This window comes from Aspergillus fischeri, genomic scaffold, assembly GCF_000149645.3.
Source record: "Aspergillus fischeri NRRL 181 1099437636249 genomic scaffold, whole genome shotgun sequence".
In the NCBI taxonomy this organism is placed as follows: Eukaryota; Fungi; Ascomycota; class Eurotiomycetes; order Eurotiales; family Aspergillaceae; genus Aspergillus; species Aspergillus fischeri.
Window position 1 is genome coordinate 438,866 of NW_001509770.1, and position 25,727 is coordinate 464,592.

At 46.8% G+C, this 25,727-nt stretch overlaps 10 protein-coding genes and 1 non-coding gene across 11 annotated transcripts, besides 10 other annotated features; 7 read left to right on the forward strand and 4 right to left on the reverse strand.

Moving 5' to 3' along the window:
* Positions 1 to 85: part of a mobile genetic element that runs on past the window's edge.
* Positions 72 to 674: a mobile genetic element.
* Positions 675 to 1,307: 633 nt separating this feature from the next.
* Positions 1,308 to 1,826: a mobile genetic element.
* An 869-nt stretch (positions 1,827 to 2,695) lies between these two features.
* Positions 2,696 to 2,832: a microsatellite.
* Positions 2,697 to 2,785: a microsatellite.
* Positions 2,833 to 2,842: 10 nt separating the features above from the next.
* Positions 2,843 to 3,554: a microsatellite.
* Positions 2,844 to 3,580: a microsatellite.
* Positions 2,923 to 3,544: a microsatellite.
* A 1,522-nt stretch (positions 3,581 to 5,102) lies between the features above and the next one.
* Positions 5,103 to 5,135: a microsatellite.
* Positions 5,136 to 8,482: 3,347 nt separating this feature from the next.
* Positions 8,483 to 8,516: a microsatellite.
* Positions 8,517 to 8,523: 7 nt separating this feature from the next.
* Positions 8,524 to 11,501, reverse strand: NFIA_008830 (uncharacterized protein; the record flags this gene model as incomplete). Its single annotated transcript, XM_001264102.1, has 2 exons — positions 8,524 to 10,766; positions 10,832 to 11,501. The coding sequence occupies 2 exons, from the start codon at positions 11,499 to 11,501 to the stop codon at positions 8,524 to 8,526; spliced, it is 2,913 nt and encodes a 970-aa protein (XP_001264103.1).
* A 990-nt stretch (positions 11,502 to 12,491) lies between these two features.
* NFIA_008840 (MIND complex subunit MTW1) lies at positions 12,492 to 13,663 on the reverse strand (the record flags this gene model as incomplete). Its single annotated transcript, XM_001264103.1, has 3 exons — positions 12,492 to 13,118; positions 13,198 to 13,524; positions 13,610 to 13,663. 3 exons carry the CDS (start codon positions 13,661 to 13,663, stop codon positions 12,492 to 12,494), a joined length of 1,008 nt encoding a protein of 335 aa, XP_001264104.1.
* A 353-nt stretch (positions 13,664 to 14,016) lies between these two features.
* Positions 14,017 to 14,088, forward strand: NFIA_008850. The gene has a single exon. It is a non-coding gene; the product is annotated as a tRNA-Glu (tRNA).
* Positions 14,089 to 14,638: 550 nt separating this feature from the next.
* Positions 14,639 to 15,154, forward strand: NFIA_008860 (DUF504 domain-containing protein; the record flags this gene model as incomplete). Its single annotated transcript, XM_001264104.1, has 2 exons — positions 14,639 to 14,834; positions 14,889 to 15,154. 2 exons carry the CDS (start codon positions 14,639 to 14,641, stop codon positions 15,152 to 15,154), a joined length of 462 nt encoding a protein of 153 aa, XP_001264105.1.
* Positions 15,155 to 15,379: 225 nt separating this feature from the next.
* Positions 15,380 to 16,669, forward strand: NFIA_008870 (MIF domain protein; the record flags this gene model as incomplete). Its single annotated transcript, XM_001264105.1, has 3 exons — positions 15,380 to 15,543; positions 15,599 to 16,016; positions 16,070 to 16,669. 3 exons carry the CDS (start codon positions 15,380 to 15,382, stop codon positions 16,667 to 16,669), a joined length of 1,182 nt encoding a protein of 393 aa, XP_001264106.1.
* Positions 16,670 to 17,131: 462 nt separating this feature from the next.
* NFIA_008880 (macro domain-containing protein) lies at positions 17,132 to 17,857 on the forward strand (the record flags this gene model as incomplete). The annotated part of the gene is made up of 3 exons (XM_001264106.1): positions 17,132 to 17,213; positions 17,273 to 17,331; positions 17,396 to 17,857. 3 exons carry the CDS (start codon positions 17,132 to 17,134, stop codon positions 17,855 to 17,857), a joined length of 603 nt encoding a protein of 200 aa, XP_001264107.1.
* Positions 17,858 to 18,311: 454 nt separating this feature from the next.
* Positions 18,312 to 19,035, forward strand: NFIA_008890 (CENP-X/MHF2 family protein; the record flags this gene model as incomplete). The annotated part of the gene is made up of 2 exons (XM_001264107.1): positions 18,312 to 18,923; positions 18,988 to 19,035. The coding sequence occupies 2 exons, from the start codon at positions 18,312 to 18,314 to the stop codon at positions 19,033 to 19,035; spliced, it is 660 nt and encodes a 219-aa protein (XP_001264108.1).
* A 304-nt stretch (positions 19,036 to 19,339) lies between these two features.
* Positions 19,340 to 20,977, reverse strand: NFIA_008900 (tRNA-dihydrouridine synthase family protein; the record flags this gene model as incomplete). The annotated part of the gene is made up of 2 exons (XM_001264108.1): positions 19,340 to 20,773; positions 20,828 to 20,977. 2 exons carry the CDS (start codon positions 20,975 to 20,977, stop codon positions 19,340 to 19,342), a joined length of 1,584 nt encoding a protein of 527 aa, XP_001264109.1.
* Positions 20,978 to 21,708: 731 nt separating this feature from the next.
* On the forward strand, positions 21,709 to 23,214 carry NFIA_008910 (WD40 repeat domain-containing protein; the record flags this gene model as incomplete). Its single annotated transcript, XM_001264109.1, has 2 exons — positions 21,709 to 22,542; positions 22,624 to 23,214. The coding sequence occupies 2 exons, from the start codon at positions 21,709 to 21,711 to the stop codon at positions 23,212 to 23,214; spliced, it is 1,425 nt and encodes a 474-aa protein (XP_001264110.1).
* Positions 23,215 to 23,600: 386 nt separating this feature from the next.
* NFIA_008920 (40S ribosomal protein eS25) lies at positions 23,601 to 24,221 on the forward strand (the record flags this gene model as incomplete). The annotated part of the gene is made up of 4 exons (XM_001264110.1): positions 23,601 to 23,603; positions 23,675 to 23,720; positions 23,912 to 24,121; positions 24,199 to 24,221. The coding sequence occupies 4 exons, from the start codon at positions 23,601 to 23,603 to the stop codon at positions 24,219 to 24,221; spliced, it is 282 nt and encodes a 93-aa protein (XP_001264111.1).
* Positions 24,222 to 24,460: 239 nt separating this feature from the next.
* Positions 24,461 to 25,272, reverse strand: NFIA_008930 (putative heme/steroid binding domain protein; the record flags this gene model as incomplete). The annotated part of the gene is made up of 2 exons (XM_001264111.1): positions 24,461 to 24,952; positions 25,033 to 25,272. 2 exons carry the CDS (start codon positions 25,270 to 25,272, stop codon positions 24,461 to 24,463), a joined length of 732 nt encoding a protein of 243 aa, XP_001264112.1.
* Positions 25,273 to 25,727: the final 455 nt, after the last annotated feature.

Below are 25,727 nucleotides of genomic sequence, written 5' to 3' on the forward strand. Positions count from 1 at the left end.
AGTAAACACACCCAGCACCTTCTAATAGTATATTAATTAGATACTCTAAGACTTCCTAGATAAATTTACCTAAAGGTGTATAGATAGACCCTAATAAGATAAAGGCTATACTAGAATAGCAGGCCCCTATCTCTATATATAGTATATAATTATTCCTAGGCTTTATGAACTTCTATTACTAGTTTATATAAAACTTCTTAGATATTATATAACTATTAATAGCACTAATATATAAGGGAGCCTCTTTTATATAGGGAGATAAGTAGACTAAGGCCTTTAAATTACTAAAGAAGATATTTACTATAGCCCTAATCCTTATATAGTTTAACCCTAATAGAAGAATAGTAGTTAAAATAAATACTTTAAAGTAGGTAATAGGAGCTACTATATTATAGTATAATAATAATAGTATGCTAAGGCCTATTATATATATCTTTAGGAAGAATATGCTAGTAGAGTATAACTATAAGATATATAATAAGGAGCTACTAGCTATTATTAATACCCTTAGGGAATAGGAATTAGAACTAATTAGCCTACTATAATTTAAGCTTATTACAGACTACTATAATCTTAAATACTTTAAGATAGTCTATAGACCTAATAAATAGTAGATGTATTAGTTGCACTAGCTAAGCTAATTTAATTATAAGATATACTATTAGCCTAGGAAGTTAGTAGCTTAGCCTAATACCTTATTATAATAGGAATAAGACATACTATAGGATGCAGAAGATAACAGGCTTAAAATATATAATTATTACTTAGTATTACTATAGGCCATCACTAGCTAGACATATATATAAGTATCCCACACCCATGAAGTGGTGTCCAGTAAGGATATAAGGTTATTAAATAATTATACTAATTAATATACTAATTAAACTTATTATATAACCTTATAAATAACCCCTATAGATAAGCTACTACCACTATTAGAAAAATACTAGAGGGAGGCCTAGCTATATAATACTACTCTAAGTAAGATATACTAAGTCTTAGAGAAGAAAGCTATATACTTCCCTAGTAAGCTATGTATATAGGTATTAATTACTAAATATTTAATATTACTAGATAACTACCTACTATATTAAAGCTGTAAATAGGTTCCTAATTTAGAACTATTATAAATAAGAATACTATAAGAGACCTATAACTTAGTACTTATAGATCATCCTAGAAAAAATATACTATATATAATAGTTACCTAAAACTTCTATTAGCTAGAGCTCTCTATAAATATCTAATATTTTATGTAGAACTATGATAAGTATAGCACTAATTATATATAGTATAAGTAATACTAAGGACTACTAAAGCTATTACTAATCCTAGATTATAAATAATAAGAGATTACTATTAATTTTATTATAAAGCTACCTATATCTAATATTTATAAAGATATTATAGTAATTAGTAATAGGCTTAGTAAGGGTATGATCCTAGTACCCTATAAATAAATAGATTTAGAGATAGTAGTATAGTTATTAATTAATTAATTTATTAGCTACCATGGCATCCCTAGTATAATTATATTAGACTATAGTCTATAGTTTATTAGCTAGTTCTAGGAGTACTTTTATAAGTAACTAGGTATTAAGTAATAACTCTTAATAGCCTTCTACCTATAGATAGATAGACAGATTAAATAAATAAATATTATATTAGAGGTCTATCTAAGAAACTTCTATAACTACTCCTAGACTAACTAAAAGTTATTATTACTAATAGCCTAGCTTACTATTAATAATTAAGATATTATAAGTATAGAAGTTAGTCTATTCTTCCTAGACTATAGATATAATATTAAACTATTAGAAGTTAAACCACTAGATTAGGAGGCTATTACTATAAATATAGCCTACTTACTAAAAGAGAGAGCTAAAGTAATTATAATAAAGATAAGAGAAGCTATTAATATAGCCTAGTTAGAACTTACTACTATCTAATAGTATTAAGAAGAATATTTAAACTACTCTTACTTAGTAGCCCTATGCTATACTATTAAGTTAAAAGTCTAGCTAGACTTATAAAATATCTAGATAGATTACCTAAGCTAAAAGCTTAATATATAGTATATAAAATTTATAGTACTAGAAGCTATTAAATTATATGCTTACTAACTAGATATACTACTAGATATATATAATATATTTTATATTAGCCTCTTACAGCTTACTACAGATAATCTATTCCTAAGTTAGTTAAATAATAATTACTAGCCACCCTTAAAGCTTATAGATAGTAAAGCTAAATATATAGTTAAAGAGATCCTAGATAAATATAAGAAGTAAATTAGATAAGGCCACTATATAGAATACTTAGTTAAATAGGTAAGCTATAAATATCCTATATAGGAGCCTACTATTAATCTTACTAATATAGCAGTGCTAGATGCCTGGGAGAACTACCACCTCTAAGAAGGAGGAGGGGGGTAGTATAGTAGGTAAGGCCTGCTAGGTGCTTAGGCTGTTTAGCCCTTATAAAGTTATATCTAAACTAGACACTAGCTATAGGTTATATAACTTTATATTAATTAATATAGTAATCTATTTCATTATATAACCCATAAACTACTTATATACTTCTTTTTATATTTAGCTGCTACAGCCCTAGCTAGATCTCTCCTTTAGTAATTTCTTACCATCTAAACCTAGGTCATAGGTTTCTAAGGCTTCTAGCCTGTGACAGTATTGATATCGAATGCCACCTAGTATCAATATTGAATTCTCATCTAGTAGGGATATCGAACATCACCTAGTAGGGATATCGAATGCCACCTAGTATTAATATCAAATTCTCATCTAGTAAGGATACCAAATATCACCTAGTATCAATATTTGATATCAACACTAGATGAGAATTCAATATCGATACTAGATGGCATTCGATATCCCTACTAGATGAGAATTCGATATTGATACTAGGTGGTATTCAATATCAACACTAGATGAGAATTCAATATCCCTACTAGGTGATGTTTGATATCCCTACTAGATGAGAATTTGATATTGATACTATATGGCATTTAATATCAACACTAGATGGCATTCAATATTGATACTAGGTGGCATTTGATATCAATACCAGGTGATGTTTGATATCCCTACTAGATGAGAATTCAATATTAATACTACATGGCATTTGATATCAACACTAGATGGCATTCAATATTAATACCAGGTGGCATTCAATATCAATACTAGATGATGTTTGATATCCCTACTACATGGCATTCGATATCAATACTAGATGGCATTCAATATCAACACTAGATGGCATTCAATATTAATACCAGGTGGCATTCGATATCCCTACTAGGTGATGTTTGATATCCCTACTAGATGAGAATTCGATATTGATACTACATGGCATTCAATATCAACACTAGATGGCATTCGATATCAATACTAGGTGATGTTCGATATCCCTACTAGGTGATATTCGATATCCCTACTAGATGGGAATTCGATGTCCATACTAGATGGCATTCGATATCGATACTAGGTGATATTTGATATTGATACTAGATGGCATTCGATATCCCTACTAGATAAGAATTCAAGATTGATACTAGATGGTATACATGTGGTTCATAGTTAATTATGGAAACAGTGGCTATAGGTAATACAAGCAGATAACAGTAAAAAAAAGTTTTGGCCGGTTTTGTACATTCAGTCCGCCGTAAGTAAGCTTCAGCCGCACTCGATCAGCCACAATGACAAGTTCCTCTTGCTCTTTAGAACTGTTTTGTTGACAGTGGACCTGACAATCGATGCGCAACTATTGAGGAACTACAGAGTTCAGTCCAGGTGTCATCGAAGCTCAGGTAGTCTAGGCCTTCGCAATACTCATAGCTGTACGAAGCTGCTTTCTTCGCGCATCGAACCTGGAGCTGCCGCTTAGAAGGATCCTGTGTTGATTTCGGGCGCACGTCCGGGTGAAAGCTGTCCTTATTTCCTGGCGAGTCAGACTTGTGCTTCTGACATGCAGCAATCCATTCGTGGCTGTGACGATCCCGTCCAAGCTAGCCATGGACCATAATTGCTACTCACTAATGTTCCCTTTGGCCGGGATAGGCCAGTCGATCTCTCGTCCTCAGCACAGGGCACGATCTGTAGCTGTGGATGTTTTGGAAGTATTAACTTTTCCTAGCTGAGCTCATTGACTACGATAGTCACAATGCTGGATCAAGAGCAAATTCCTCTAAGCCATGGCGATCGAATCGTCGACAACCTCCTTAGGGAGATTACCATCCCGTCCGATCGCTTTGGATCGACCGTAACCCCGGATTTTCGACTAGTGCGGCTGTCTATTCAAACTCAATGCTGAGTGCGTACCATAGTTTCAACTTTATCTTCTAGTAAAGCTATTGATTTTTGAGACATTCACTGACTATGGTAGGGCACAGGAATGACAATCGTCATGCTTGCCCGAGACTACCTCAGAGACGACATTGAAGTGTCATTTCCAGGCTACTACTCGGGACAAGAATATGTACTCTACAAAGCCACTACATGGTATCAATAATCGCAACGGCGGTTGTGGACGTTGATGATCGCAAGAGATATCTGCCTTTACGCTTTTCGAATCTTTCCCAACAGCCGAAGCCGCAAACCCCTGCAGCACGGGCCTGTCTGCTGTAAGGAGATGACCGGAGATTTGATTATCACCAGATCATCCCAAGGGTTCCTGCGGTGAGGGAATCCGTTACACACATCCAGGAGGCCCGCCAGCGCGATGGTGAAACCTATTCCTGGTCCTACATCCCCCTCGATTCATTCAAAATATTGAATGGCGGGGAAGGAGAGGTAACACACGTCCTGTCGTACATCTTATCGAATTCTCAAACCTAGTCAGCATAGTTATGCGCCTTTGTTAGTTGGGTAGAGGAAATCGTTTCGAGTTTGATACTGGTCGGACAGAATTGGAGAAGAAGCACCCGTGCTGTTGTCAACAGTCGAGATGCGAGCAATGCGTGTCTCTTGCGCCTCTGAAAGGCGGTCAACTCTGCGGCGTTGCAAGCCAGCCTCGGTGATACAGAACTTGGTTATCGAAAACCATCAAACCATATTGATTATCATGGAGATCATCTGGGGACGCTCTGACACAAGGGATTCTCTGACACAACGGGATCAGCAGTCAGTGCATCTGCGCCCTTGACCGCCACTAAGCTTATGGGGCTTGTATTTTGCTTGTGCGAAGCTAGTCTTTCTGTTTTGGGAAATGGGGCTCTCTACAGTGTCGGTCAAGCCACAGAATTTTGCACCCACCCAGCGACCGTCGGACAATTTCTCCCTGCTGTACAAATCAATAGATTTGCGAGAAGAGATAGATTGACGTGCCATGCATGAACGCCCAACAACGGGGCCTTGGAAGAGTGTTCCAGGAGGTTTTCGTTTTTCGACTTCTAGGAGGACTTTGACTCTTTATTGACGGATTGATTCGCCTGAAAATCCTCCTGCATTCCAAGTCACGAGTTTCTGCATTGAGCAGGATGAGAGTCAGCGCGCTGCAGGTACGCCCAAAAGGTTCAAAAGTTCCCAATCTCAGTAAGCCGAATCTGGCTGTCCCAGATCTGCATGGGCCCTGCGTCTGGTCCTTGACCAAAAAAGATGAGAGTCATAACGCTGAGAATATTCTCTTCGGAGTCCCAACCTTCCAAGGCACGATTCAGATCATGATCTAAAACCATGGAAGGGTACAGCAGCAAGGTTCATGTCTGTCTCACCTGCTGTTCAGTCTCCCGTGCTTCATTCTACGTCGGTCTCATCACCTGCTTATGCAGGGCACAGCCTATAGTTCTTGGATACGATCTTGTCCTATGCGAGTGGGTTGGAATGTCCAATCTCAAAAAGCCAAAGTTCCAGCCATCTTGTGCGAACCCCTTGCGTGTTTGCTTTTTCCTTCTGGCCTGATCAAAGCGTCCAATCAATGAATTTAAGCCGGCTTCTTCTCTTCCACCAATAGTATGAGCACACAACAATCAATAAATCTCGTTCATTTTTGAGTTGCATTGCATTGCATAAACAAATTATTTTTCTCAGGTCATTTTGTTCTCTGCAGTGTTTCTGACCCCCCAGAAAACAGGTTCGCCAAGGGTGATCCGCAGTTCCGCACTAATGATTTCTGCCCACTCGTGCCTTCAACGCCCGCAAATCCCTGCCTCCAACGGCCCTGAAGCATTCTGGGGAACTCGAAGGGCCGAGAATAATAATGGCATTATGGCTTTGCTGGCTGACGCTTATCGATCCCATCCATTCCTAAATTACGTCATTTTATCGGTCCATTACCGTCTCGGTCGACCTGCAGCCTGTACGACCATGCCGGGACTATTGGCTCTCTGGACCGGATGGATCGGGAAGGACTAATGCACTGTACATCAATCTCGGTCTCGGGTAGGGGTTCGAGGCTGTTGATCCTTCACCGTGGCCATGAGCCAATCCATGTTCGAGGCTGCAGCCTATGCGACTGGATACTGTTCAGTTGTTCAGTTGACCATAGCAGTATGCCAATACCTTATGATTTTGAACATGCCAATGACCTTTGCCCACTAGCAAACAGCTCCTCTCCAAGTGTCCCCTACCTCTCTGGGTATAAAAGTCTCAGAATCGGTTGATAACTTGATATATGAGGTTTCAAAGTACTGAGGACCCGAGCGGTGCATTGGAATGTGCAGATAAACTGCTCTTCCGCTTGGTATGTTTATCGCCCACTTTTTACCGCCCACCCGCCTCACTAAAATTGATCAGCACCGACTGTTTACTCGCAGATCCAAGATTTCACCGTCCGATGTTCGTTGCCTTAGACTGCGACCTCTTGTTCCTTTGCACCTCTCACTGAACCAAAAACCTAACCCATTTATCTAAATCAAATCAGCTCGCCGACTGTGCAACAACACTCCATGAACAGTCACACCCAAGCCAAGGCGCCAACTGGCATCCAGTTCCCTGGCTTTGGCTTTGGCACTGTCGCACAAAAACCGGCCACCAAGAAGATCGTCATTTCGCAAGATACCCAGGCGTTTGTCTAGAACAACGAGGAATTCTGTAGCGTAGCATTGGACCTGGTGATGTAGTATCTGTGTGATAATCTGTCGTGTGTTTCGCTTTGCTTTGCTTTGCGCTGCGACCCGGCTCCTGGGTCACCGTTCACGACTTGATTTGATTTCACGATCGAGCCAGTGAAGCCATCAAATCTTGCCTCCAGCAGCTCAATGTGCTAATGCTAACACTAATGCTACAGTCGTATGAGAGCCATGCAAGCTAAGCCGTCCCATGTAGCCATAGCCTCACCGAGCCCGTAATCTGCAAATGAACCTATCTGGCATTGAGATGATGAGGCTCGAGCGGCACTGGTCTCTCGTGCTGGGTCGTTTTTGTGATGAGACTTGCTCGCTGTCGTAGGTCCTGGTCCTGTCCCCTGATACTGAGTTCTTCTCATGTTGAGGCAAGTGACTAGACTCTTGGTGCACTAGTCAAGGATCGACCATTGCTGCTGAGATGTAGTGCCTACGTACAAGTCGTGATGTTGAATCCCAGGGTTCTCAAGCGCATTGTAGACTACAATTGGGATCGTTTATATCATCTCAGAGGAATAATCTTACGGTGGTATCTTTAGAAAAGGAGACAACAACCCGGTAGCTCCAAGCCGTATACTCCAACCTGGAGGTATATAGAACCCTCATTCAATGAATATGACTAGGAGTGGAACAATCAGCTAAGAGCTATTATATGTATTATGGTATATGAGAAAGAGATTTCATATCTAGAACATTTGTGCTCTCTAGGAAGAAACAAATCATATCATATCATAAACATGATGAAGCTAATATATAGTGCTGACGCTGTGGCTGTTATGTGGCTAGAGATATCTTAGCCAACTATGGAGTATCAACAGATGCTTAGGGAAAGCTATCGCAGTAGTTCCGTTGCTGTATTCCTATGATATCTTTGGTACGCAAGTACGCAGTTGGTTATATATTTACTGACAGAGGAGACCTCTTCAAAGGCAAAGCTACAGTTCTGTGGTCAGCTTCGGTAGAGGCTCTGCGAGGGAGGCGAGATGATATCTCCAATCATTGGATATATTCACTATCAAGCCTATCAAATATGAATCAAATGCGCCTCCTGGTAGCAACCCGCAAGCAAATGGAAAATTCTGTACAAATGGTATCAAGTCTGTTCTCAGTTCCCCAAAGCCCTTTCCCAAATGATACAACCACCAAGCGCGCATGGAAAGGACAACCCGCAAAATGTCAAACCAGTATCGAGTCAAACGCCAGGCTCTTTTATCGATATTCCATCGGTCCCTGTACACTCTGCAAATAAGAACAAATTGACGAAGAAAAAAGGAATTTCCCTCTGAAGGGTCCATCTCGGGCAATAGATGACCACACGAAGGTAGATTCAAATGCACGGCGATAACAAACCCAGAGATCTCATTAGATCACCCACCGCCTATCCCGAAACGCTGAAAGAGTAAAAAAAAAAGAAAAAAAGAGAAAAAGAGAAAAAGATCAAACTACTTCCCCATGGCATTGTGCATCATATTCTGCTGTTGTTGCTGCTGCATGACCTGCGCCTGAACAGCTGCCACTTGCGAGGCACGTTGCTGCTGAGCCGCTTCACGTTCGCGCCGTATAATCTCTTGCACCCAGGCCTTGGCGCTCCGCTCGAGTCCAATGCTATACTGCTGTGCAATATGGGGCGGATATTGCGTTGGGGGCCCATATTGAGCCATAAACCGAGTAGACATCTCCTGCCGGAGACGCAAAAGGCGCTGTTGGTAGAGTTGGCTGTACCGCTGTGCCATATTGACGCCCTGAAAATTCTGCGGCATGTGTCCAGCATTGGCCTGAGCAGCTGCCGCCATCATCATCTGCTGCTGCTGTTGAGGAGTCATTTGCGGGCTGCCCTGATGGACCTGGCCTTGTTGAGCCTGTGGCTGCTGGCCTTGCGTCTGCTGCTGCTGAGCCATCTGCATCTGGGTCCACTGGTTTCGCAGTAGTGAGGCTTGATACGTTTGCTGATTCCCCAGCTTCTGTTGCTGCGCCTGATGATTCTGCTGCTGAGCTTGCATCATCTGCTGCTGATGCGACTGGATATTTTGCTGAGCATGTGCGTTCGCTTGCAATTGAGCAAGCTGCTGCGGTGTGAACTGAGCGGGTCCGAGTTGTCCGTGTTGCGCGAGCAACTGCTGCCTCTGCAGTATCATTTGCTGTTGTTGAGGCGTAAGACCCATACCGCCTCCCATCTGCGGGGTGTTCATCATGGCTTGGCTCATTACCGGTGTTGGAGCCATGGTCGACTGGCTTGGGCTGCCGTGGCTCAGGCGCTGAGTAGGCGTGACGTTGCGCATGATCGGAGTTGCATGAGACATGGCCGGTGTTCCCTGAGTCATCTGAGGAGTGCCGTGCCGACTCTGACCCTGCTGGCTCCTCGAGGGCGCCATTGGATGGCTCATCATATTCGGATGACCGTGTTGTAAGGCCGACGGGGGTCGCGGTGGACTTCCTGCACCCTGCGCAGAAGATGTCATGCTCATGGGAACACCGGCTTGTGTGACCATCGTATTGCCGACCAGTGGTGACGAGGCGTTGAGAGGTGTCTGATTGCGAACCACTGGTGACGATTGGGGAGCCTGGCTGACCGCGTTTGCCTGTGTCATGACATGTCGGTTCTGCTGCTGTGCAGCAAGCTGTGCCTGGGCCTGTTGCGCGGCCAGATGTTGCCTTCGAGCTTCCTCCTTGGCATGCTCCTCTGCTTGACGCTGCTCCAGCAGCCGACGCCTCTCTCTTTCTTGTTCCTGTTGCTGTCGCTTGGCCATTTCTTGCTTAACTTTGATCTCGTGTTCCCGCTTGGCCTTCTCCTCATGCTGCATGCGGATATTCTCCAGTGTTTTGAACCTTGAGAAGCGCGGTTCGAATGGCGCACCACCACCGGTGTCATCAACAGCGGATTTGGGTCCACCAGCAGCTCCTGACGTGGCCGGCTCCAATCTTTCGTCCATGATGAGCATAAACCGCTCCTCCTCCGCCGCGAGGGCTTCGTCGGCAGCGAGCTCTGCCACAGTACGCTTTCTTCTCTTCGGAGACGGGGGTGGGGCGCAATGAAGGGGACTTTCCAAATATTTCAGTAGATCTTGCGCTGCTTCCAGACTGTTCACTGGATCCAAGAAAAGGGGCGGTGCCAATGCTCGCGTTAGTTTAGATTCACATTCCAATAGATCCTGCGGCTCCACTAGCATCTTCTGTCGCTTTGCAACATGGCCTCGGTCCGGTGGATTTGAAGCCACCACTGGAGACTGTGGGGCTGTAGAAGATGAGGGCTGCGGGCGGGTGCTCGAGTGTGTGGCGGACTGTTTCGCAGCACGAGGATCAGGCGTGGTAGCAAGCAACGTAAGTTCCGCCTGTAATGAGCGAGGAGTAGGGTGAAGGACGGTCGTGAACACGCGTGGCTTCGTCGGGGTCTGCTTTTGTAATGCATCCGACTCATTCTCCTTGTTAGAACTGTCCGAATCGCCTTTTTGCTCTTCTTTGCCCTTCTCGTCTGACTGGCTGCCGGCAGCCGCATCTGTCTTCGTAACAGCGGCCTCGGAGGTTAACTGGTTTTGCTCCGGATATGGCACATAAGCCGATGGAGTGATGTGTTCATTGTAGTTGTGTATCGAGAAAGGAGTGTTGTTCCCATTCGTTGATGGCGCAGTCGACTTTCTGGCTTGGGCCGACACTGACTTGTGATCCACCACTTTAACTATGAGACAACCTGCATGAGAGAACCCCCGTTAGCGGCCACAATTGCGCAATGATGCAATAGGGGTGAATCCTGACCTTCGTAGAATCGAACGTTGGCTCGTAGTAACTCCTCCATCATGTCATGGGGAACAGTACCGGCACGGATATGCTCGATGACTACCTTCATCTCGGAGTTGTAGGGAAAACTGCCATCTTGTTGTTCAAACCGGAAATGAGTAGGGTGAAGGTGTACGATTAGAGAAGGAGCGCATTTAGAGTATTTTCTCAGGATGTAGGAAGTTGTTTTAACTGTCGGCATCGCAATCGTTAGTAAACAGCAACCCGTAAGCCCCAACACTGCAGGAGCTGATGGCGCCTCACCATGTGGTTCAGGACATATCTTCCCCAGCCTGGAATCCCTTTCCGCTGTCGGCATCTTCCCCAGTTGCTTCTGGCTTCGCAACGCCTGATCCCCCGGCTTCTGCGCATCTTTCTTGGGCCGGTTCAGGAGACTCTTGTTTGAATTATTGGTAGAGGTGGAGGTCGAATTGGCCGAGCCATTGATGCCATTCGTGACCGGACCATTAGTGGCGGGTGAGGAAGTCGGCTGATTAGAACCAGGCAGACGTTTCGATGTGGAGGGTGGGGAGGAAGAGGAGGATGACTGCTGAGGCTTGACCCCATTAACACCACCTGGGACGAAAGGCGGGGGCGGCCGCTTCATCTTAGGGGGATGTGAGGTAGGTTTTGAGATTGCCGTCGCCATGTCGTCGACAATCAGACGCCGCGACGCGAGTACAGTCAGTGTTGAGTGTGCGCGACTTATCGGGACACCGATTCGAGGATGATAGAAGGAAGCCGGGGTCCGAGAATAGACGTTGGTATAGCCGATGCGCGAGACATGTGGGGAGCGGAGGGCGGCACCGGACAACGACGGGCAAAGTAGAGTCGATGCAAAGATCTTGCACGGAGCCTTATGCCACTACAGCACAAGTATACCGGTGTCCATCGAATAAACACCTTGCGACAAAGCGGAGTAGGACTGACGAGGATCGGCCAACGCGGTGGTGGCTGCAGAGGGAGTTGATGATGCCAAGCCGCGGGCTACGAGAAGGAGTCCTGTGCTCACATGACCGCTGCTTTGGGTTAGCGGATATCGGTCTACTCCAGTCTCAAGGCACCCAGGCATCAAAATACTATTTGGTCTGACTAGATAAAGTTTAAAATACTATATTGTTAGACTCTCAGAAATAGCATTAAGGACATCCGTGTTACAATATTCTGTAAGCGAAGTTCGATATTCAGATAATTCATTGTCATAACAATGGCTCCCCGTCAGATGTTTTTGCTTATTCAATGCAACCGTTAGCCGGTGCGACGCACCTGACCTTTCGAGGGAAACAACCCAAACTTCGTGCACTTCAAACCTCTGGGCGTTCCCTTTGCGTCAGATGTGCATCCTTAAGCTAATCCACTGCCGAGCATCGGCTATAAACCGAGACCACCGGCTTCAGGTTTCAATCGAAGCTCAAGAAAGCCTCTTTCGCCGAGATACTGAGCATAGCATTGCCGAAAGCGATGCGGAGCACTTCTGCTGGGCGGCCCAGACTGTATGGATCGGGACTGGCACATGCCTGTTGGAGAAATTCGCGTAGAGCCGATATCTATGGAGGACATGCCGGTAGGATGGCGTAACAATCGATAGTAGATGAGGTTGATTCGATTTCACCATCAACTCTCCTCCACAACAGCTTAATCAGTCTTCCTTTTCATCTTTCGTAAGCAAACCAGTAACAGACTCGAGCGCTTGTGCTTCCGCCATGTCAATTTTCCGCCCGACAATGGTCGGGCTGCCGTTAGCTCCAACCGGCAGCTGTCCGGTCCGCTCAAGATGCAGCTTGATTCTACTTTCGATGTACTCCCTCCTTTCATCGAACTTGGCGTCGCTCTCCATAACAGCGCTGGACCTCGGTAGAGAAACAAGCTTGGGCCGGAGCTGCTTCAACAGCGCCTGCAGTGCAGGAAGTTGGGACAGAATGAAAGTCGTATTCGTTGTAAGCGGTGTATACTGGGTACTCGGGCCAGTATCAACACCAACGCGTAGTTGCTGGGCAGCAGGACTGGACGTCAAGAACGAAAGGTCAAGGCCCTTTTCTTGTTTTGGCAGAAGTGTTCCTGCCTTGCCCTCTCCATGTGTGTCTTTTGCGACATCGGGTGCATGTACTGTCGACAATATGGATCGCAACTGCGAGATTACAGCTTCGTTTTGAGCGCTCTCGCGTTTCAAAGATCTGTTCAATTTCTTGGTCTCATTCAACTTTTTGCGGAGTGCATGGATCGTTTCTGGAGTAGGGGTATTCGGGGAAGGATCAAGAAAAAGGTTCTGCATGAGCTGAAAGTCAGCACATGCTCAAGCGGGGCAGGGATGTCAAGGCACGCAGTCGTGAACACCGATTTCATACCTCATGATGGCTCAATCTGATGTAGTTCAACAAGTCGTCGGGCACCGTGAAGATGTTGCGCAGGACGTAAATCTCGAATTTATCGAATGCCTTGTCCACTGTCGCCTCGAGGAGCGTTTCTAGCTGGTGTAGTCCATTTTCGAGTTCCAGTTTGGCTTCCGGGTAAACAACGTTGCCGTCTTCATCCGTATCGGGTATCGTAGAGGCATTATTTGCATGCGCAAAGCCCAAGCGTTCGGGGGGAGTGGCGAGTAAGCCTGACTCGAGGCTTGAAATAGCCTGGTATATGAGATTGTTGATCGAGTTTATAATATCATCTATGAGAGACTGTGAAGAATTAGCCACATGATAGGGCAAGATTTCGCGTTCGCAACTGCAAATCGCAAAACGATCTCGGTGGACGAAAACGAACCAAGGGTGTATAGCTGAAATGCTCTGTGAGCAAGGAGTTTGTCGCATCATTCATACTGACACAGGCGAAATCATTCGACAGTACCGGGAGACGGGGGACCTGATCTGCCGCGAAAAGCGCGAATGCGGAGGAGACGATATAGACGCGAGGGACGGCACTCGACGTTTGCTGGTCTGTTTTGCAGAGCTATGATTTAAAATAAGGTGACGTCTTCCGATACAAAATCTGTTATCGTACAAACTCGCGGTGACGATGCAAGGACCAGAATAGTGCTTGGTGTTTCTCAAGGAACCGTAGTGTTTTGTTTTCACCTTGGCATCGCAGTCGAGAGAGCACTTGGTTGGCTCCGTCGCGGGGTTCATCAAACTGCCTCATGATGCAAAAATAGTTCACTTGGACCAATGAAGTCCGATATGGTGTAGTGGCTAACATCGCCGTCTCTCACACGGCAGCCGGGGGTTCGATTCCCCCTATCGGAGCTCAGTTCTCTTTTTGCTTTTTGCCCTCTCGAAACGTGTCTATCGACCCATAGCGTTGCTTTGGGATAATGCATCAAAGCTTCCGGCTCACCATCATGCTCGTTCGTGATTGCCAACAGGGTCTTAGCATATCACTCATAATGAGTCACATCCCTATTGCAGTCACCCTCATGAGTTTGAGGATGCCGCGCCACACTTTTTGACTCATCCAAAGCAATAGCCAAGCTGGGATTGGTTGAAAGCAATTAATGCTTTCGCATCAGTTGGACCTCAGACCAGGTAGCCCACATATCAGGCGACGAGACATGCCAGAATCGAGAGCTATTGCAGTATTATTAGGAGACCAGCTGAAGTACCGAAGTCGCTGTTTGTTGCGGTTACACGAACTGTAGATTGATAGTCGACTTCTCAAGGTGATTATAATGTGAAAACATGACACCCTATTCAGGGTATAAGTATGATGGGCGTGCCCTCCGAACTCGAACCGTGTCAAAAGACAGATCAACATTCACGTTGGGATTGGAATTTTTACAGATATTCGTTGTTGACCATGGCGTCTGATCTATCCGCAGTAACTCAGGAACATAAAACTGGCAACAATTCAGCAACCATTGCACAGACTGAAGATACCTCAAGCTCATCGCCAACTGCGATATCTCACGCAGAGCCTGATGAATCGCATGATTATGCCTCGTCCACGTCAAAAAGTTCAACTTCGGCGGAGAACAGACTACGGCCAGCGGCAGGTATTGTGTTCTATACCACTTTGCGCCATCAATGATTGACAAGATTGGGTACAGACGTCATTAACCGGCTCATTTGGGACACCAAATTTGACAGTAACGACTACACCATTGGATACGAGGACCGATTCAATGGACGTTTGGAGGCGAACCTGAGCTCATGGAAGAAGGATCTGACCGACGAAGAGTTCATTCCGCAGCATCGCATACTCTATATTAAACGCAAGTCTGACGCGGAAATCGTCTGGGACAAAAGAAGGAGGACAGATAAGATCTTCCTGAGTGGAAATTCTGCTTTCGATTTTCTGGGGTTTCTGGCTTAGGGTTAGAAAATGCCCAAGCAAGCACGCGTTCAGCTCCTTTCAGTGTATCAGTACTCTGCATGGCAATACCTTACCATCTTATGAATTGTACTATATCTGGTGGATCTTTTAGTCTTTAATTCTTTCCCTTCATCTGTCGTCCTTGGGTGTTTGCTTCCTGCCGTGTGGAAGTGTAAATGAGCTTTCCTTATCCCGCACTCAATTGCAGGAAGGTGCGCAGAAGCAATGCTCCAGGTTAAGCCAGACGACCCGAAGCCGGAAGGAAGGGGATGTTCTGTGTGTGTTAGTATTTCTTTGCTTCTCTCTTCCTCAGCTTACCAGCGATCATCAGCCATGGACTCAAGTTCAAGCTCAGGCGGGTGGAGAGTCCGTACAAGGAACTCAATGAGGTCAGTTTCAAGTCGAACAGATACTCTGAGAATGGATCTGACAATTATTTGCTAGGATGGATCTCTCGTTCCTGAGGAGGCGTCACAACTACTCGACGACTTCGTCCACTAGCCTTTCTCCAACTGTACCGGTGCTCCAATCCCCCGCAATGTTCCAAGCGTTGACGAGCAAAACGGTCCCGGAAGAGACTTTGAAACAAAAGAACAAACTGGAAAGAGCCGCAATCAAGCCGTCCATGTTCTTCGAGGATAAAGAGGAAGATGACACTGTTGCCCCTGACTTGAAGCATGGCGTTTCTTCGGATGCTCAATCAGTCCACGTCGCGCACAGGAGCGTTGATGATGAGCAATCACCTCACACAAAGAGTCGCTACTTCGAAGACCTGTTCAACAACCGTGGCCCGCTTATTTCCCCAAGAACTCGCATCAGCAATGATTCCGTCGTTGTGATCGAAATCAAGACGAACTCGAGGGTGAGTCAATCATAGGTTCATGGTCGTTATCTGCGCTAACCCCCTTGTTCTAGATCACTTACGACGATTCCAAGCTTGCCTCTGACCTGACTAGCCGCTTGGCTCAAATCTATCAGAAGCCCGAGGCCTTCATGATGGTCACTATTCAGCAAGACGCATGTCTCTATTTTGGCAACTCCGCACTTCCCGCGTATTTGATGAAAGTCTTCGCCTTGCCATATCTCATTGCGCCAATTACCAACCTGCGAAACACGATACTTATTCAAGCAGCACTTCAGGACCTGCTTCATGTTGCGCCGAGTAGGGGTGTTGTCTTGTACATCCCAATATCTGAAGAGAACTTTGCAACAAATGGAGTGACTATGATGGGTGAAATCGCCCGGCTAGAAGGCCACGCCGAAGACCAGGATGCAGGGATACTCAGAAGTATCTCAAGGTCGATGAGGCGAAGGATGAAATCAAACAGCACCACTAGTGCACCTTTGTCTGTGGCAACTACTTCCTCTTGGACTCCTGGATTCGATCCGCGTCGGCGAGAGTGGCACGATGCCGGAAGAAGGAATGCTTCCAGTGAAGGGGAATCTAACACAGTCAGAAAGTCTAAGAGCATGCGAGACTTTGTTTTCCCCGCCGTTCAGGCCTCGGATCTGTAGGCGACGTTCATCAAAATCTGCCTATACCACCTGTCCATTCTTTACTGCGGCTTTGATTGATGATGGTGAGGACGTATATTGTTTACTTTTCTTGGGAAATTGGGTATTCCTAGCGATGTTAAATGAACGCAGTGTGAAGCGGTACGAGGAAGTCTGAGCTACATGTAGCTACTTCATTAGGGGTCTAGTGCAATCCTTCATTGCGTTGTACGCTGTTCCTTGCTAGACGTGTAATGGCACAGTTAGGCTCGTATTCCAGCACCTTTCATTAGTGACTAATTACTTGGCTTCTCTGACTTCTTTTTAAGCAAAAGCAATATGGTGCGAATTTTTATTGTTAAAAGAATAGTCGACGATATCTGCTTATATTCACTTGCCTCCTACGCCCTACGCCGCTGATCTCGAGTTACATCTTCCACCATTCGCTTCCAAAAAGCATCGTATTCTCGGGTCTCAACCACAATGGATCTACCTTCAGTACAAAGCAAAATAACAGAGATTGAGGGCGACCTTTTCCATGCTCCAGATGGTGCAGCTCTAATCCGTGAGCAAAGCCCTTGAACCATGATCCCAGTGCGTCACAGTAACTGATTTGCTAGACAGATGCCTGCAATTGCCAAGGGTCTTGGGGCAAGGGCATCGCGAAGGCATTCAAAGACAAGGTAACCCAACACCCTGAAATGGATCTCTCCTTGAGCTCTTCAAGTAACTTACCTTGCAAAATAGTATCCAGCTGCCTTTGCGATCTACCGTTCTCATTGCCAGAATCTCCTGTCCAGCCCAAGGTACAGGTTTGAGCCTGCGGTGCAGAGCGAAGAGTCCCATGCAAGAAGCTCTCGAGGCGTACAACTACCAGAGGGCACTGCATTGATCATCCCTCCTCAGAAGAGAGACTCTGAGGCAAACGGCAAGAAACACTGGATAATTTGTTTATTCACATCCCGCGGCTTTGGGCGGGCCGTCAGTCCACCGGATGTCATCGTCAGGAATACCGAGCTTGCTGTGGCGGATATGACAAGGCAGCTTGCGGAACTACAAGCGGGTCAGTCTTCTGAAGAAGAGTCGGTCGAGGAGTTGTGGTCTTGCCGGTTCAACGCTGGTTTATTTGGGGTTCCTTGGGAACGCTCGCGGACGGTTTTGGAAGATGCTGGGCTGGAGGTTACTGTGGTTCGGCCTCATGGGGGATGATGGCTTTCTTGTTGATAGGGATTTTGTGTGGAGTGAGTTGAGTGTATTATGTATTTGGAATAAGAGTGCTCTCTGACAGCATCGCATCATGAAGCAAGGGTGGTACAGAATACTCTGTAGTTCTATATTTATGCTACGGAGGATTAATGGAGATTGAGACTACCTACAAATTCCCACAACGAAGTATTACGATCACCTAACATTTGTATTCATAGGTTGCAAGTAATGATTTTAAAATGCCTCGAGCATATAAAGCCACAAATAAACACCAGTGGCGGCATCCAAGACGGTGCAAAGAGTGAAAGGCTACAGATACTATAAATCACGTGACTTCGCGTTCAGCCGCGACTCGTGTCTTCGGCGTCTCCGTGTCTGAACCCAGGCACTAGAACACGCAGCATACGCATACTACCAGTGGAAAAGCGCTTGTCCAGTGGTCAAGTATTCTATAAAAATGCCTCCGGAACGACAAGGCACCCAAAAGCGCCGGCGCCTCCCCTTCAACCCCCCACGACCGCGAGACACCATCACCTCCGCGGGGCCATCGACCTCAGCATCAACATCAACCAAAGCCAAACCTCCCCCCAAAGCCGCCAAGAACACAGCCAACGCAACTGCGTCCTCGTCAAAAGGCACGCGCAAGCCCGCCACTGGGTCTACAGCAGCCTCCTCTTCTCGTCGGAAAGCTCCCGCCCGACCTAGCGCCGCAGCTTCAGACTCAGGCTCCGAACCACAGTCTGGATCTGAAGGCTCGGACACCGGCAGTCAAGATCGCGATAGATCACCTTCTGAAGAACCAGATTACATTTTAGCGGAGATCATAAATAATGATGAGGCGGATGATGTGATGTCGAGCGAGCCTGCTATCCCGCCGAAATTGCTCACTAGGTTATTACACCATCATTTCAAGAGCGAGAAGACCAAGATTGCGAAGGATGCGAATGAGGTTGTGGCTAAGTATGTGGATGTTTTTGTAAGGGAAGCGTTGGCTAGGGCGGCGTATGAGAGGGCTGAGGGGCTGGCTGATCGTCCTGGGGGGATATCGATTGGAGATGGGTTTTTGGAGGTATGATACCGCTCTCAATTGCATTGGACCTGCGGGAAAATTGATTTACTGACATGTGACATAGGTCGAGGATCTTGAAAAGATGGCTCCGCAACTTGCGTTGGACTTCTAGCTTCGTTTTTATTGGTTGTTTGGCCTGGGATTGGAGTTCAAGGAGTTTCGTTTGGTCTATGGTTGAGATACCAGTTGCATGACTATGATAGCATGAAACAACTATGTCCGCGGAGTATGAGATGCATTGATTAGACATGACTTGAACGACAAAGTGTCTATTCGAGAGATGGTAATGACACAAAACGCTATGCAAAATCGTCAAATCTATTTACCGTGATATCACGACCACGACATGTGTCATGGCGGATGAAGGCCAATATATACGTGCTGAATTGAGGCTCCAGGATTAAGAAGCCATTGGACTAACCACTGACCAGACGATCCGGTGCCGCTGTGCCCGGGGTTGCAGCTTCGACTGGGTCGACTTTTGAGTCCGATGTCATTCTCGGTTCCGACGGTTCCTTATCTTCCTCTGCGAGTTCCTTCTTCTTCGGCCTCAAAGCTCCATTTTCCATGGCTTCCTCCGGCAAAGGTCGAATGTGAGGTTGACAAACCCACCAGGGTCTGCCATATTCGGCGATTGTTGCCTTGGAGCCTTTCAAATCTGCATTAGAAGCCACTTCAAAACGCTCTGGATATTCTTCATATTCGTCGAGACCTTCCTTGACTGCTTGTTCGACGAGGAACAGAGTGTGCTCGAACGCTGTTATATCGCCTGGTCTGGACCTTGCAAGCGCATCTCGTACATTCGTGTGCTTCGAGACCATTGGGCGCAGGATCTGGAAAAGATGTCCTTGCATCACTCCGAGACTGGGAGAATTCGGTCTCTTCGCCTTGTCCTGTTTTTGTTTCTTTTTCGGAGGGCCATCCTCAGCCTCCGCTTCCCCTGGCACTATAAGTGACACCTGCTCGGGCTCTTTGGGATCTGAAGGGAGATAGAGAGGTTTCCGCTCTGGAACTGGGACTTCCAGGACATATTGATAGATGATGTCCAAGTAACGGCGGAAGATAGCGTCGATACGGTATCCGCCCTTTCCGTTTCTACCCCTCCAATACTCACGTCCCTCGCTACCAACGGGGGGAGGTTTGCTGAAGATGGCCGGATCGGACAGATTACCCTCCGCGCTCATTACACCGTCCGCGCCTGTTGCCTCAAGACAACGTTCCAGATCATCATGGTTCAAATTGTTTCCATTTGCGAAGATGACCGTCTCTGGCGGTAAATTGTCGCGCAGATATCGAATGTAGCTCCAGTCTGCCAAGCCTGTGTTGTGACCCTTTTGCTCCCTTGTGCGTCCGTGAAGTGTGATTATGCTAGCTCCGGCGGACAATATCATTTTCGCATACTCCAGCGTCTTCTCTTTCGACTCCTGTATGCGGAACTTGGCTGTAACGGGGATGGGAAGCTCCTTATGCAGTCGGTTGATCAGTTTGTAGATCAAGTCCCAGTCCTCTTGGAGAAACGCTCCGTAATGGCCCTTCCGCGCAATTCCTTGGGGGCATCCAAGATTGAGATCGACAGCGTCGCAGTAGGGCGCAACATGTCGGGCAGCTTCTAGAAAATCATCAGGATCATTGGCGCAAAACTGTACGAAAAGTGGTCTGTCAAAAGCCGGGTTGCCGTCAAGGTAGAGGGAATTGTCATTCTTGTCGAGACCGGCTCGGGTAGGCTGGAAATGTTGCCAGCGAACATTCGCTTGCTCTCGGAACAAGCGCGCATGATACATAGGGGAGTAGGCGAGAATTGGTTTCGGGTCATCGGGTGGCATGAATGAACGAGTCAGCATGCGCCAGGCCTGGGAGATGGATGGTTAGTCCGGATGCGCTGATAGGAGAGGCATGGGCCATACAAATTCCGATCTGTCGACCATAGGTGCCACAATATACTTGGGACTTCCTATGCTCTCATAAAACTCTCTGCCGAATAGCTTCTTCCGGGGCTCCGCAGTTGCGCTCTCGGGCGCTTTTTGCGGAGCAGGCTGCGTCTCTAACACTGCCATTTTTGCAAAGAACCGACGTCGGAGGCCAAAAGATGATGGCCCCAGCAGTGGGGTAAGAAAGCGCACAGTCCCTATAGTGGCTGATAGAGGAGAAACAGATATCTAGAAGAGCCTGACTTCGTTTGTGGCTTCCAGGCGATTTTAATCAACACTGCCTTTTTTTTTCTCAGCGGCGATTATCCGGAACGGAAAAACAACAAAGCAGGTCTTATCTTATCACTAAGCATCGGTGGTGTCGCCATTGCCATGAGTACGGAGTAGAATCGAGGAGTTTCGTAAACAACCGGCGGTTATTGAGGTCTACACTCGATCATTTCATTGATTGCCTGAACTCTATGTTAAAGGTCCGTGGATTCATAGACGATGACGTTGTGACTAGAAATGATCTTCAAACCAAAGCCGTAGTCTACAAAGTAACTAACTAACTAACTTATCTGTACTGGCTTATATAATCCGACAGAAGCTTGGCAGTGTTTATTCTCCGAAACGGGCAATGAAGACAGCGACAGTCAACTGGGATTTCTTCTGTAACGTTTAGAGAAAGTGACGTAGCTCATGAGCAGAGCATTTATGAGTAGTAGTTGTCTTATGCGCCTCCGATAACTCGATACAGGTTTGACAATTTATCTGGCTGCGTGGTATACGCTTGAAGCGAACAATAATGGACTCCACAGTAGTGGCAGGTGAGTCCAATGAGCACATACCACAAAATCAGACAGCTTCATAACAGGATGGCAGGCTCATCGACAGCTTTCCTATCGGATGACGGAGCTTTTGCAGCTCAACTCAATGGCAAAGACCTCATCATTCACCTCAATCCCATATCTTCAGGCTTTCAGGAGGTAGAAATTGTTAAGCTCAAAGAGACACCGACTAGGTTTTTGAGATTTTCGCGGCCAAACCAATTCGCTCAGTCAGATATCATCACCAGCAAAGAAGAGAGCGCAGGACGACGTATCCTCTGTGCTAGCGATACCCGTATTCTGGTCTGGGACCTTCATCCCCTGCAGCTGCACGCTGAGATCGAAAATATCGAACCCGGTGCTCTGAACATTGACTTTGGCGCCGATGGGAATGAGATTATTGTATTCCATGCATGGAACACAAAGTTAACGATCCATTCGCTGGACAGTGGTCGAAGCCAGGTCATCAAATCTCCAAAGTTGTCACATTATAATGGCTTCGGCTTTCGACCCCGAACGCGACAGCTTGCTATCCTACTGAAGCCAGAAACGTCCGACTTGTTGACTATCCATGAATATCGGTCTTACGAGCTGGTTAATCGAGTCAACCTGCCGACGTCGGATGCTCAGGGCTTGAAATGGAGCCCCGATGGAAACTGGATCGCCGTCTGGGATGCGCCAAGTGCGGGTACCAAACTCTTAATATATACAGCAGATGGAAATGTTTTTAGAACCTATAACGGCTCGCCTGAATCGGAAAGTGTTTTTGACCTTGGGGTGAGAAGCATAGAATGGAGCCCAGCGGTTGGCCAAGGTCATACTTCGGACCTGTTAGCGGTTGGAAAAGTCGATGGGACGATAGACATTCTGAATACCAAGACGGTAAGTCATTGTCCTCAGAGCTCTCTTGTTTGCTGGAGGCCTGCCACCGTGTATTACGAGTAATCCTAATGACTGGTACAGTTTTCTTGCTCCATGACGCTCTCACATGCATTCCCAATGGATCAGCCCTCGCTAAGTGCCTGGCATGAGAGATCTGTGACGGCAGATGGGAGTCTTGGATACACAGAGTTGCCAGCATCTTCTGCCTTTAGCATGATTTCAGAATCAAGCGGTCCGCCTCGGGGCGCATCAATTATGGCGTTCAGTGCCAACGGTGCTTTTCTCAGTACAGTCGATCAGACACGACCCAATGTTGTCTGGGTCTGGGATTTGAAAACAGAGCCCGGTCTCGTCTCAGTTCTACTCCATGACCATCCAGTCCGACAAGTCGTATGGCACCCTTCGAGGACCGAGTTCCTTGTAACTACATCTAATAGTCTTGTCCCCGCTATCCGATATTGGTCGCTTGACAGACACCCGTCAATAATCCCAGTCCCGATTTCGCGAAGTGAAGGTGGAAAATACGACGTAAGATGGTTGTCTTCAGGTCAAGATGATGTGCCAGCGTTATGGTTCGGAACGCTCGAAGAATACGTCCTTGGTCATTTCGACTTGGAGGACGGCGCTCAGCAGTTTAAATTAGCTTACAGCGTGAAACAAGTCCTCAAATAATCATTGCTCGAACACGAGCAGATGATGCTGAATTCAGTTAGGCTATTCTGGTAATTATGACGACTAATGAATTCTTATGACCGAGTGTTCTAGTCTATAGACCATAGATGTTTTACTCATAAAAAAACTAGGGAAAATGGATCAAGATAGTCATCACCTGCTCAGCTATTGAAGCCCGATCCACCTATCCTGGATATACTTCCCGCTGGCCAATCAAATCCAGGAGACGGGGCCATGCTAACCGAGCCAGCATCAGCGAGAGGGCTTAGGGTTCATACACACGTGACGCTGAGTCATCCCCCACTCAATTTCGCACTTGGGTATTCAAACTTCTGGCCGACGTTCTGTGCAGCTCTTCCGTCGAACATCCGCATCAGACAGTCAAAATGGTACGTTTTGGAGGCGCCTTGTTCCATTACGATTTTGATTAATGTGAGGCGATACTAACGTTATTTTCAAGGCCGCCGGCGCAGGAAAGCAAAAGAAGAAGTGGTCCAAGGGCAAGGGTACGCAATTCCCATCGTCTTCCCATCATCGTATCACCCAGCACCGTTGAAGCGAGCGATCATCTTTCCACTTGAAAATGAAATTACCACATCGGTTCCTTTTCCGTCGGGGAGAAGAGATTGTCACTTGCCGGATTCAACGAAGCTTGGGGTCGGAGACTGAACGAATGCTGACTTCATTTACTGTACAGTCAAGGACAAGGCCCAGCACGCCGTCGTCCTTGAGAAGCAGACCGCGGAGAGACTCCAGAAGGATGTCCAGTCCTACCGCCTCATCACCGTCGCCACCCTTGTCGACCGTCTGAAGATCAACGGCAGCTTGGCCCGCAGGGCCCTCGCTGATCTCGAGGAGAAGGGACAGATCAAGAAGGTCGTTGGCCACTCCAAGATGACCATCTACAGTATGTGCCCGCACTGCTTGCATTTCAATAAGAGTGATTTTGGTCGTTGGATTGCAACGCTAACTAAATGCTCTTAGCCCGTGCCGTTACCGCTGAGTAAACGATTTCCTACGAAAATTTCTCGCGGTCCTTTTTTTATGCTACGAATGATATCACTATAAAATTCGGAAAGTCTGGCTGGGCGAATGATGTGTTCTGGTGTGAAAGCACGCGCTACTGCATATGTCAAGTAAATTTGACTGAATCGATCTCACAAAATCTGTTCCAAACTTGCTTTACCGATTCGTAGATACCTATAGCCTGATCGTAGCCATCAAACACGCCAGTTTTGCCATAACATCAACCCACCACCTCCCTCTTCTTCGGCCGCTGCTGCCTCGCCGCCTTACAGAGCTCCCTCTTCTCCTTGGGCAAATCCTCCAATCCCACCACCTTCCCCACCGCAAAGTACTTCTTGTGGTTACGGAAGAAATTCTCCCAGTGAGCCACCTGCTTCCGCACCTTGCCCAGCGCCACCCTCCTATCCTGCTCCCGCCGAATCTTCCTCTCCCCACTGCTCAGCTTCTTGTCTTCCTCCTCGTTCTCAAGGGGGATGAACATCTCCTCCACACCCGTGAGGTCATGCGTGAGGTCCTCCTGGAAACAGCCCGTCACAAACGCACGTGTTGCATCCCGGCCCGCAAAGAAGTTGTAGCCGCCGCCTGGGCCGTAGACGAGCGGGTTGGCGGAGACGTCGAAGATGGTGCCGTTGACGGCGACGTAGATGGGGAGGGAGGGGTCGGTGCCGTTGTAGAGGGCGAGTTGGTCCGGTGTTAGGTAGACGGGTCCTTTCTTTGCGTTGTTAGCATCATCGTTGAAGCACGCCGGCGAGGACAGCAAAGAAGCTCTCGCGAAAGACGGGGCTGGCTTACAATGTACTGGACCAAGACTGGCCATCTTGTGAACCACGGCCTGTATCCCCAGAGGACAGACTCGCCGGTCATGTAGTAGGAGAGCCCGCAGGATGCTACGACCAGCGTGAGCAGCACGCGGATGATGTCGGCGACACTGATTCCGCCATCATTGCTTCGTCGCCTCGATGCTGATTTCGTGGGTTTGTCGGATGTCGAGGGAGATTGCGCAGGAACTTGTCTTTGGCGGAGTTCGGACATGGTGCTGATTGTTGTTTAGACTATGCTGGATGGCGGTTTGTTCTGTGCTGATGTAGCTTGTATGTAAGCTCGCCCAGAAAACCGAGGACAGATAGCTTTAAGACCGTATCTCCGACTTCTCCGCCAGTTACCTCTAGGCGATGGTTTCACAATATGGAGCGCGACGTGCAACTGGTATTTAGTTTGAATTGATTGCAGAGCTGCCGCCTCAACATTAAGGTATATTATCTACAAGATCAGACTGCTGGCTGTTTTTATTATCGATTCATCATACTGCCTCCGTCTAGCTCTCAACTCATTGAGCAGACACAGCACCTTAGAAAACTAATTACCCCAATTAACAGGAAGAGTTGTACGATCATTGATTCATGATTATCATTAAGATCTAAGCTCCTGCGACGAATGCGTGTCTAGCCACTTGATATTTCTCAAAAAATGTCTGAATCCAGGAACTG